The 12,590-nt window shown below is 39.5% G+C and overlaps 1 protein-coding gene across 1 annotated transcript; it reads left to right on the forward strand.

The window, feature by feature from the left end:
* Positions 1-1,365: 1,365 nt before the first annotated feature.
* Positions 1,366-9,779, forward strand: LOC115357909 (5-hydroxytryptamine receptor 3A). Its single transcript, XM_030049668.1, has 8 exons — positions 1,366-1,467; positions 2,778-2,822; positions 3,591-3,700; positions 4,008-4,177; positions 6,673-6,833; positions 7,517-7,727; positions 8,493-8,795; positions 9,550-9,779. The coding sequence occupies exons 1-8, from the start codon at positions 1,366-1,368 to the stop codon at positions 9,777-9,779; spliced, it is 1,332 nt and encodes a 443-aa protein (XP_029905528.1).
* The last annotated feature ends 2,811 nt before the right edge of the window (positions 9,780-12,590 follow it).

Genomic DNA, 12,590 nt, shown 5'->3' on the forward strand with positions numbered 1-12,590 from the left:
TTTGAAAAGTTCCCCTTTTGTCCATTATTACTGATAACAAGAATCAGAATCAGAGATACTTTATTGATCCCCGAGGGGAAACTGTGCCAGTTGCAGTTCTCAAATTCACAAGAGAAGGATATATTATAAGCATAAGTGAAATTATAAGAAATATAAGAATAAATGCTAAAAATAAAAATATGTGCATTAAAAATTTGTAACAAAAAAGTATATGCATATGCATTAATCCTACTTGTGCATTAATGCTAGTTGTAAAAAACTGTGTGCATTGTGTGCATTATGTATGATGCAACCCTAACCCTAATATTAATACCATGTTTAATCTGGTTCTGCTTAGCCGTTAATTTTTTATTTATTTATTTATTTTTTACTTACGAGAGTGGAGGAATAATAGATTAAAAGAAATTTGTGGCATTGCTCTTTCCCTATCAAGTTTCACTTCCTGGCAAATCAAGTGCAGGTGATAGGAATATCAGTGCAATGAAATGAAGGAGACAACCTTCCTACCATGTTGCAGTGAGATGCCTTGAGCAGCTGAGACTACTGTCTGTGTCTGTGTCTGTTTAATACCACTGTCTAGTAACATAAATAACATTTAAATAACATTTAAAAATGTCTGCAGGTTATGGCGTGTCAACAGTATTGCACAGGAACTTAAATGGTGTGTAAATACCGTGTGTTTGCAGTGGGAATAATTATTATGTCAGAGCAAAGAGTCGGGTTTGCATTACGTTTTGTGTGGTATTTGTTTAACACTCAATATTCCCACCCTCTCCAAAGTCTCCTGCCAGAAGGCAGTCCACAAAGTTACAAGTAACTGTAAAAAAAAGCAAAAGCATGGAATTTGGAATACCCAATATTACATCATCATTTTGAGATTTATTTTCCACCGCTAGTTGGCAACAAATGGACAAATTTTATACATGAAATCCAGAAGAATTATACAGTACATTTAAAAACAATAGGAGTTGACCCAAAATGCCTTAAAATTGTGGCAGAGGGGTTTACAATACAAATAGGCATGATTAAAAGTAACACCGAAAAGCCAAGACTAAAATGGAAAACACATTGAGGAAAGAAAAATAAAAGCAAACATGTATCAGTGTTTTATCATACCTGTGATGTACTGCTGATGCATTTGGAAGCAGCAAAAATGAGAGTTTTTACATCTTTTGATATAATAAGTTAATCTTAATTTCTTGCAGTCAGTTGTGATTTTTCCACTTCTAGATGCTATTCGGTAAGTTATGAAAGTGAAGAGGTTTAACAAACTTGTCACCCCATTCTCTCGCTCTCTGTTCAGTCTGGCTCTGTCACAGCAAGCTGTCCTGTGAAGACGGCCAGAGCGGTCCGACCCACGAGTCCATGCAGGCCGTGTTTGACCTAAAACCCTTCAGGCCGGTGGTGAACCTCAGTAATCCCACCATAACTAACATCTCCTTCACCCTTTATGCTGTCCTGGGGGTGGTGAGTTTGAAAAGTATAACCTAAAGCCATATGATTAATTGGGATGGAAAAGGAGACTAGTTTAAAGAAAGGGTTTTGAACCTTGAGACATAGATGGTGCGAATAGAGCTTGTAAATTCATTGTTAAAATGGTGAAATTGTTCTGAGTGTTCTGTTCTGAATTCTTCTTGTGTGCCATCTTTGTATTATGACTGCACTGCAGGCTGCAAGATGCATGCCTGGTCCGTGTTTTCAATGTACGAATTTCCCTGCTGTGGCTTTGAGGCATCACTACAGCATAAATACAAGTTAAGATCTGTTGTAGTAGCATAATGAAGTGCCTGAGGTAAAGTACTTGTTGCCACTTCAACCCTTTATCATCCCAGGTCACATGCTTGTGGCATTTGACCAATCTCATTGGCCTTGATTTTCTATAGGAAAATTCAATTTTTTGAAAAATTTTATAAAAGTAATTAAATCATGTCATGTTCACTAATAACAGTCAAGGGTTGTTTTTTTTTTTTAATTTCAAAGTATTTCAATGAGTGCCCTATAAAGGGTTAAGGACATGTCAAACACAGCTCTGAGCAAGCATATTTACATTGTGTCACATGGGAATTTCAATAATAGCCTCTGGTTCTCTTATACATTAGTATCATTACTAATGCTGTTCATTTTCACTCTTTCTTTCATTTTTTTTCATGTATTTAAAACCTCGGAGAACAGTCTTATCAATCTACTGATGTGAATTTCATGTGTCTTTTTCCAGCTCTACAACTGATGTTGGTACCAAAGTCTAAACAAGTGCCACTTTAATTTTATCTTGTGACTCATGTTGAAATGGGCCACACTATATAAGATATTACTTCTCTCAACATTAACTTGCATAATTTCTAATGCTAATTATAAGATACTGAGACATTTGAATGATTGCAATGGGGAAACATGGGGCCCCTGCAGCAGCAAAAAATGGTCTACTCATATGAATATATCAAATAGAAAGGAATGATCAAAGATAGATGATATAGGGAACTTTACTTGAATGACTGTTACTATTATCCTCTATTTGTTGTGTGCACGAAATGTTTTTTAGGTTATAGTAAAACAGTGATCGCAAATGTAGCGTCCTGTGCTTTAAACTATCCAAGAAACAAGACAAACATGATTTTAATTCCCACAGCAGCCATAATTAGAGCTGCATCTGACTCTAGAAATGAGGGTGTTTACAGATCAGCAGTTGCTTGCAGTTTCCAGCCTCACAGTTTTCCAGTCCAGAGCAGGAGAGAGCTGTCCAGACGCTCCTAATGACATCTGCACATTGTTTATTTCAGAATGAGAAAACCCAGATACTAACAACCTTCCTGTGGCTGAGACTGGTAAGTGACACGACAGGATATCAAGCCAGGTACATTCTAGTCTAATCTAATCTAATCTAATCTAATCTAGCCTAGGCTAGTCAAGTCTAGTCTAATCTCATCTAATCCACTGAAATGAAATGTAATGTAATGTTATGTAATGTAATCTATTCTAATGTAATGTAATCTAAGACATTCTAATGTAATGTAGTCTAGTCTATTCTAATTTAATCTGGTCTAATCTAATCTAATATGATCTGATCTAATCTAATCTAATCTAATCCATTCTAATGTAATATAATGTAATCTAATCTAATCTAATCTAATTTAATCTAATTAATCTAGTCTGATCTGATCTGTTGGTTTAGTCCAGTCTAATCGAATTGAATTGAAATGAATCAAATCCATTCTAATATAATCAAATTTAATCTAAGGTAATCTAATTTAATTTAGTCTGATCTGATCTAATGTAATCTAACATAATCTAGTCTAGTCTAGTCTGGTCTAATCTAATGTAATCTAATCTAACCTGATTTGATCAGATCTAATCTAATCTAATCTAATCTAATCTGAAGATATATATATATTTTTTTTTGCATAGATGCATTTATCTCTACAAAAGCATCTATGTAGAGATAACTACAACAAATTGAAAAGAGGATAAAGATCTGGGTGTCTTTTATCTTGAAAAATGTCTTTATTTACTGACATATGTTACAGTTCCACAGTGGTTTTGGTGTATATGTTATGAAATGAACTGTGTCTTAATGACAAGTTCCTCCAACACAGTTCTGGCACCACGAGTTCCTGGTTTGGGATCCGGACGAGTGCGACGGCATCACCAGGATTTCTCTCCCAGTGAAGAAGCTCTGGTCTCCGGACATCATCATCTACGAGTTGTGAGTTTCCTGCTCAGAGCGAGCTGAGCTTCATTCCTGCTGGAGCCTGAGGGCCCAGCCCTGGGCAGGGACGATGTCACCCACCCAGCAACTAGCAACTAGCCAACATTTTGTTTTGGTGTCAAAACAAAATGTTGGCCTCATCTGAATCCTCATAGCGGGCAAGAAAAAGCTATGGGAAAAATGGAAAAATGGAGGAACTCTTGGGAATGACCAAAGAGACAGGGAAGCCCTCATCTCTTTTAGTGCAGTTTCAGTTGTTGCTGTCACTCCATTTTCTCTTCTGTCACTCCCCCTGTTTTCTCAGTGTGGATGATGATGTGTCGCAGGCGTGTCCCTACGTCTACATTAACCACACGGGTCACATCCGCTGGGACAGGATGCTGCGGCTGGTCTCCGCCTGTAACCTGGAGATCTTCAGCTTTCCTTTCGATGTGCAGAACTGCACATTCACCTTTGGCTCCTACATGCACACAAGTAACCATGCACATTTTACAATCACCAACTCACCTGCTCACGCCAAACATACATCTATGCTAACACTTCAGCAGCACACACTATATTGAATGATAGCATTATCAGCATTGTGCAACTAATGTTATCCAAAGAAAGAAGACTGACGTTTTAGAAAAAAAAAAAAAAAAAAAAATTATAGGCTTTGTATAGGTAATTTGTATAAGTTGTTTGTTCCCTTTGGATTTATAACAAATATAATAATAAAATAAAATAAATAATAAAAATATGAGGAACTACTTTAGACAAACAACCATCCACTGCACAGTGATTTTTAGTTTTACACTGTCACCAACTCAATCACCTTCACTTCCTGTATAATCACAAGAAAGTAGTTCCTGGTAGTTTTTTTTCCCGTTATGCTATGTGTAAATCTAAAAACTTTCAGGTACATACAGTACAGGCCAAAAGTTTGGACACACCTTCTCATTCAATGCGTTTTCTTTATTTTCATGACTATTTACATTGTAGATTCTCACTGAAGGAATCAAAACTATGAATGAACACATGTGGAGTTATGTACTTAACAAAAAAAGGTGAAATAACTGAAAACATGTTTTATATTCTAGTTTCTTCAAAATAGCCACCCTTTGCTCTGATTACTGCTTTGCACACTCTTGGCATTCTCTCGATGAGCTTCAAGAGGTAGTCACCTGAAATGGTTTTCACTTCACAGGTGTGCCTTATCAGGGTTAATTAGTGGAATTTCTTGCTTTATCAATGGGGTTGGGACCATCAGTTGTGTTGTGCAGAAGTCAGGTTACTACACAGCCGACAGCCCTATTGGACAACTGTTAAAATTCATATTATGGCAAGAACCAATCAGCTAAGTAAAGAAAAACGAGTGGCCATCATTACTTTAAGAAATGAAGGTCAGTCAGTCCGGAAAATTGCAAAAACTTTAAATGTGTCCCCAAGTGGAGTCGCAAAAACCATCAAGCGCTACAACGAAACTGGCACACATGAGGACCGACCCAGGAAAGGAAGACCAAGAGTCACCTCTGCTTCTGAGGACAAGTTCATCCGAGTCACCAGCCTCAGAAATCGCAAGTTAACAGCAGCTCAGACCAGAGACCAGATAAATGCCACACAGAGTTCTAGCAGCAGACCCATCGCTAGAACAACTGTTAAGAGGAGACTGTGCCAATCAGGCCTTCATGGTCAAATAGCTGCTAGGAAACCACTGCTAAGGAGAGGCAACAAGCAGAAGAGATTTGTTTGGGCCAAGAAACACAAGGAATGGACATTAGACCAGTGGAAATCTGTGCTTTGGTCTGATGAGTCCAAATTTGAGATCTTTGGTTCCAACCGCCGTGTCTTTGTGAGACGCAGAAAAGGTGAACGGATGGATTCCACATGCCTGGTTCCCACTGTGAAGCATGGAGGAGGAGGTGTGATGGTGTGGGGGTGTTTTGCTGGTAACACTGTTGGGGATTTATTCAAAATTGAAGGCACACTGAACCAGCATGGCTACCACAGCATCCTGCAGCGACATGCCATCCCATCCGGTTTGCGTTTAGTTGGACCATCATTTATTTTTCAACAGGACAATGAGCCCAAACACACTTCCAGGCTGTGTAAGGGCTATTTGACCAAGAAGGAGAGTGATGGAGTGCTGCGGCAGATGACCTGGCCTCCACAGTCACCAGACCTGAACCCAATCCAGATGGTTTGGGGTGAGCTGGACCGCAGAGTGAAGGCAAAGGGGCCAACAAGTGCTAAACACCTCTGGGAACTCCTTCAAGACTGTTGGAAAACCATTTCAGGTGACTACCTCTTGAAGCTCATCGAGAGAATGCCAAGAGTGTGCAAAGCAGTAATCAGAGCAAAGGGTGGCTATTTTGAAGAAACTAGAATATAAAACATGTTTTCAGTTATTTCACCTTTTTTTGTTAAGTACATAACTCCACATGTGTTCACTCATAGTTTTGATTCCTTCAGTGAGAATCTACAATGTAAATAGTCATGAAAATAAAGAAAACGCATTGAATGAGAAGGTTTGTCCAAACTTTTGGCCTGTACTGTATATCTTTTAATATCATTTAATTTGTAAGCTGTTGCAGGTTCCTCTCACTTTCATGATACTCTAAAATCACTACTTAAAAGGAGTATACAAAATGCTTCACAAGAGAACAAAAAAAGACAATCAAAGATGAAATAAAAAGAAATAAAATGTAAATTCTACAATTAGTCTCTATAGCCCACAAAATGAACTCTGTACATTTACCTCCTCAAATAAAAAGAAGTTTCTCTTTCTGACTGGCATCCTATTTAAATCATCCCAGAATCCTGTTACAGCAGGAAATATATAACATCAAGCCAGTAAGGAGGCATTTCATGGGGTCTGCAAGACAAATTATTAACAGCTCCAAAAATGAGTCAGAGAGACGATGGCCTTGATCTAGTCAACGTAAAGTATCTTGGTTAGCATGCAGCTGCTTGTTGTTTTTCTTTCACAGTAAAAGATGTGAGGGTGAGTCCGGCCCTGACCTTCGAGGAGATGTCTGGAAACTCCAAGCGTTACCTGGAGGCCAGCGGGGAGTGGGAGCTGGTGGTCATACTGGGAGAGGCCTCCATCCTCCAGTTTGGTATCGACGAGTGGGACATCATCACCTTCTGGGTGAGGGATCAATACAGTCAAAAACAAATCAATAATGCTAATCACGTCGACTGTAAGCCAGTCATGTGGTGGTGCAGATAAAGGGGAGCAACCTATGAACAATATTAACATCATTATTTCCTACAATCTCTCAACAGAGGCATGGGGGTGAGAAGATGAACTACTCCTTTAAAAGACTCGCCCTCATTTGCTCTAATAAAACTACTACTACTACTACTACTACTACTACTAATAATAATAATAATCATGTTTATCTGTCCCAGTACTTTTTAGTATGATTTTTTTTTTAAATTTTCCCCCTTGAACATTTATTTCAGCTAATGAACGAAGCTAAAATGTGAAATGCAATTGAGTAGAACTGGCCATGCTCAGGAGATGGGCCAGCTGGTAGCCATGTTTGGGGTATATCTATAATAATTTGAACCTACAAAACATTTGACTGCAGCCTCAAGATGCTGTTGTGGCTCAGATCGCCGTCGTCATGAGGCTGTAATGAGCGGGCACTTCTTTCCTGGCATTCAACCAAACCTGCAGCCAGGCGACACCAACCACGCTAGGGGAAAATTAGTACATTCGTGACTAGTTATGGTCTCCATTAATCCTATCAGTTGCTTTTTTATTTGTTTTGATCCTCCAGTCCATGCCCAGTACACACATGTGCCTGTCTGTCTTGTCCACTGCAGGTAGTCATTAAGCGGCGTCCCGTGCTCTATGTGGTCAACCTGCTCATCCCCAGCTCCTTCCTCATGCTCATCGACATCCTGTCCTTCTACCTGCCCCCCCACAGCGTGGACCGCGCCTCCTTCAAGATGACCCTCATCCTGGGCTACACCGTGTTCCTGCTCATCATGAACGACCTGCTGCCCAGTACAGCCAACGGCACGCCCATCATAGGTCAGACGCCTGGCTGCACGGTGCCATGTAGTTCAGAGGGCGGTACTAACACTTCCTCAGCTATGACACTTGTGGTAAACAATCAGTGAGGCCTGAAGTGTCAATCCCTAGAGGGCAGTGCAGCGGAGCTTTTCTGCTGGTGTTGACTCACTGTTTAAACTCATCACACTATTTTTTTTTTTTTCAGTTGTTGGTAGTGCGCAACAATAATATGGGTGAAACCAGGGTGTTTTGTGACTGGAAATTGGACAATATGCTATGTGACTTCTGTTGCCCTCTGTTGGTGAGCAGTAGGAAAAATATGCATGGAGCATCAACATAGTGGCACACTCCATCTCCTTCATAATGGTGGCCTCTAGGGTGGCGATCACACTGGCAGGTGGTGGGAGATGTGGTATTGGCATAATTCAACTTGAAACGTCATACATGTCACTTCAGTGTAATCTGACCAGTCCACTGCATGTAAGGTTATGTTTTTCTGCTTACACTTTCATAATTGCAAGGTGACCACCAATAAAAAGGGGGCATCCTTGGGATTAGAGCAGAGATCCAACAGTAATGTCTAACGGAGAAGCAATATATTGCAACTCAGTTTTTTGTTCCAAAATATAAACTGCAGACAAGGGAAGGGAGTTTTGAAAGGCAGAAATTTCGGCACCTTAAAAGTAATCCTGTTAACCTCACGCAGACATGTCGTGGTCATTTTGTGCCACACAGCAGTAAAAATCTCTCTGACTGCCTCTACAATGTGTGCATCAATTTCAGGTATCTATTTCTCGGTGTGTCTGGCCCTCATGGTGATCAGCCTCCTGGAGACGGTCATCATCACCAACGTGCTCCACCACAACTCCATGAAGTACCGGGAGGTTCCCCGCTGGGTCAGGGTGGTCATTCTCAAACACATCGCCAACCTCATCTGCTACCGTCAACCGGAGGATGTCCCGCCCCCCTCTAAGGCTCAGGAGGATAAACCTGAGAGGCTGGATAACTGTTCAGGCCCCTGGATCATCCAGCCACGGGCCCAGGAACCTGCCCCGCACCCAGCCAGCACCACGGCCGAGACAACAGGTTGGTCCAACTGACTCTGTACATCACATTACCGCAAGATAACAGAAAAAAAAATTAAATAGAAACAGTGACCAAAAAGAGAAACACAGAAATTTGCAAGAAATTTGTAAAAAAATAAATACCTGAAAATGACTAGAAAATAAAAATAAAACATGAAACTTACTTTTAAAAATACCAAAATATTAGCAAAAATATGTATTAAAAAAGTAGCATGAAAATTATCAAGGAAGATTCCCATAAATCAAGGAAAATCTTCCATAAAATTAGAAAGAAAGTGTAAAGTAATCAAAAGAAAATAATATATTTTCACAATTTTTATAATTCTATATTTAAATTGAAATTATTAAAAAATTACCCCCAAATTTTGAAAGTAAAATTACAAGTAAATTAATGCAACATTTACAATGTACATCCCTCTAACATGCCACTACCTGATGTATTCTCCTCCCATCATCCGCACAATATTAATCCACCATAAAGGTCGGGCTTTAATCCCACTGCACCAACACTGAAGATTTTGCACAGCTGCTCCATGTCTCCACTCCCAGTGGAGGCCAGCAGATTCATCAGTGAATCTGTGTTACATTTTGTTTGTATGAAAAGTGCTATACAAATAAAGTCTGATTGGTCGGTTGATTGATCCTCAGTCAACGTCCAGTTTCCAGCACACATTGTTTTGGTACTGACTCCTGCCTCAACATGTCGAGTCCACACCTGACAGACCAATTAATCCCTCCCATCCCTGTGCCTCCAGTTGCCATGGCGACAGTGGCCTCTGTGCCCGAGCTGCAGCAGATCTGCCAGGACCTGAGCGAGCTCCGTGCCCACCTCACCTCCCTGCAGCAGGACAGCGAGCGGCAGGACCAGTGGTGCCACGTGGGATACATCCTGGACTTCCTGCTGTTCCGCATCTACCTGCTGCTCATCTCCTGCTACGCCCTCGTCATCATCTGCATGTGGTGCATCTGGATCCACCAGACCTGACGGGACAGGGCCAAGTGTCCCATGGGGCCGGTTGTCAGGTCACCTTCATTTCACCGGATCTCTAAATTTAAAATCAAAGTGTAATTTGTATCCGTCAGGGGCGTAGCCATAATTTCAGGAGTGAGGGGGCCGGGATGTTCAGGAGTAGGCTAACACTTTTTTCCCCCTCATAAATAATAAATCAACAGCATTGTGTCCCTATTATCATGTGTACAAACCTTTTGAAACATGATTAAATCACAGGAAATTACCAGGAAATTACCAAAAAATTAAATATTAATAATTGATAAAATTAATTAATTTCTGTATTTTTAAATTATTTTTTTTACATGGTTTTGTTGCAGTTTTGTGGTAATGTTATGGATATCATCTCATAATTTAATTTAAAATATATATTTACAATAATTAGAGTTTTCTTCTAATAAATTTTTATTTTTTTAATTTTTACTTCTTTCTTTTTCTTTTCTTTTCTTTTCTTTCTTTCTTTCTTTCTTTCTTTTCTTTTCTTTTCATTTTTTTTTTTTTTTTTTTTTTACAAAATTTCCAGGAATGTTTTAATAATTTTCAGGATGTGTTTATTGCTAATTTTCTTTTTTCTTTTTTTTTTTTCTTTTTTTGGCTAATTTGCTTGTAACCTTTTCCCCCCATGTTTTTGAAGGTTTAAATGCTTGTGAACTCTTTAGTAACTGGCCGAATTTGGACAGTTTGAAGGTACAATGAAGTGCAGGGGACAGAGGGGGCAGGTCCCAAGAGTGAGGGGGACATGCCCCGCCCCCGTTACCCCCCATGTCCGCTACACCTCTGGAATCTGCCCGCATTGAACAATTCTCTGTCCCCACAACAGTTCATATTTTCTCCAAGACAGTGGCATAAGCAGGCAGAGCTGCTTCCAGCTGAGCTGACTTGGAAGTCCTGGATGTGTGACTTTCAAACCACATATTAGATATACCTTGCAAACAAACAGACAGACATGAAAACACAAGCTCCTCCCAGTTTCATTGGCAGCAATAATATAAAGTTAAATGGAACTATAAATGTATGTCAGGGGCAGCTTAAAAATAAGTCCTTACACTCTGCTCTGTATCTCTAATCATCTTACTGGAATGCTGCGTGTACATTTTCCTGTGTATTTCCTGGCCACTTACTAAACTGAAAGTCAGTCATCATTTAGCAAGAAGTACTGTTACAAAATTTCCAGTTTCCACAGAAGTTCCAGCAGGACTGTCTGCAGTGATGTCTTTCTGGCACAAGGTGTCGCTAGTCAGCTGGGCTTCTCACCTGCAGGGTGATTTCCCAGAGTATTTCCCAGAGCTGTACAGCAGAGCTCTGTGTGTTGGCTCTCAGCGGCCATGTTGGCCTGAAGGTGTGACTGATGACGTCAGAGGTGGTTCAGCTCTGTGTGTCCAGTAGAGCCCGAGTCCTGCTGCTGCTCACACTGCATCAGCGCAGGCAGCACCTGAGCAACAGGCAGCGATACTAATACACTAACAGTGACAGTAATACCACTAATTAATCAAAGTTACCATAAAATACCTTCATGAACAACAATAATAATCATAATCATAATAATAAGAATAATTACACAGTTGTGCAATGCCATTGTGACAGTTCCCATTATGTACCATACATTTTTTTCATGTTGCTTATTACATAATGGTCCAACTTAAATTTTTAATATTTAATGCAATTTCAATTAACATTTGCATTTTTTGCTTTATGTTGATAATCAAACCTAGAGAGATGATTGGTAGAAATTAACTTTTCATATTTTTAGAAATATTTTGATATTATTATTTATTTAGCAACTATAAATACATTTTTATCTATCTATCTATCTATCTATCTATCTATCTATCTATCTATCTATCTATCCATCCATGTCTGTCTGTCAGTCTATTTAGTACTAGTGATGCAAACAGGGACAAAAATGGAAAAAAAAAAAAAAAAACGTAGTTCTAAAATATTCAGATAAAAACTGAAATAATGGTGACATGTTTTTGTGTTCCGACATATCTTCAACTGCATGTATTTATCTATACAGATTACGGTAATATGCGAGTGAGTACGGTGGAATAAAGCTATTTAAAGGTTCAGTAAAGCTCAGACCAATAGGATATTCTACTTTTGCTCAGTAAATAGTATTTAGGTCATTTCTTAGTAGGTCAAGCTCTTGAACAAGTGGCTCAAGGATACACAACCACTCACCTAAATCTGCACACACAAAATCCTGTTGTGTGTGTAGAGTTGTGTTTGTCCATTAAAAAACTATGAAACCAGGAGTCCAGAGTCCGGGTTACTTTTTTTCATATGGTGGCTATTTTAATTTGGAGTAGACCTCAGCTCAGCACATACAGGGCTTAAGCAGTGTCCTTGTTATCCACTGTGTTAACCAGGAGCCTGTGCATCACCACCCAATAATAAATGTTTTTAAAAAGTGAAGTGACAGAAGTGAAGTGCATTACAGTTGATGTGTGACATCTTCATGACTCCATTCTGTCTCACCATGCTCTGTACTGTTCCTGTTAGCCCAGTCACTCAATTCAAGATGTAACATTTTCTGTTTTAGTTTTTACTGGCAATAGGTGCAACAGTTGAATGTTTCAGTTCCTCTTTCACCAGCACAAAGCATCAGTGATCATCACAAAGAAATGCTACAAGTACTGAGAAGAAGAGGTGGGGGAATAGGGACACTAATTGCTTGGGGAGCTAGAAGAGTGAAAGAGTGTGAGAGTTGGTTGTATAGATGCTTCTGCAGGAGACAGTTTCTGTCTGACTGCTGCTGCAATATTTCACAGAGAAATCCTTCCTTCT

The sequence above is a fragment of the Myripristis murdjan genome, chromosome 4, assembly GCF_902150065.1.
Source record: "Myripristis murdjan chromosome 4, fMyrMur1.1, whole genome shotgun sequence".
NCBI lineage: Eukaryota > Metazoa > Chordata > Actinopteri > Holocentriformes > Holocentridae > Myripristis > Myripristis murdjan.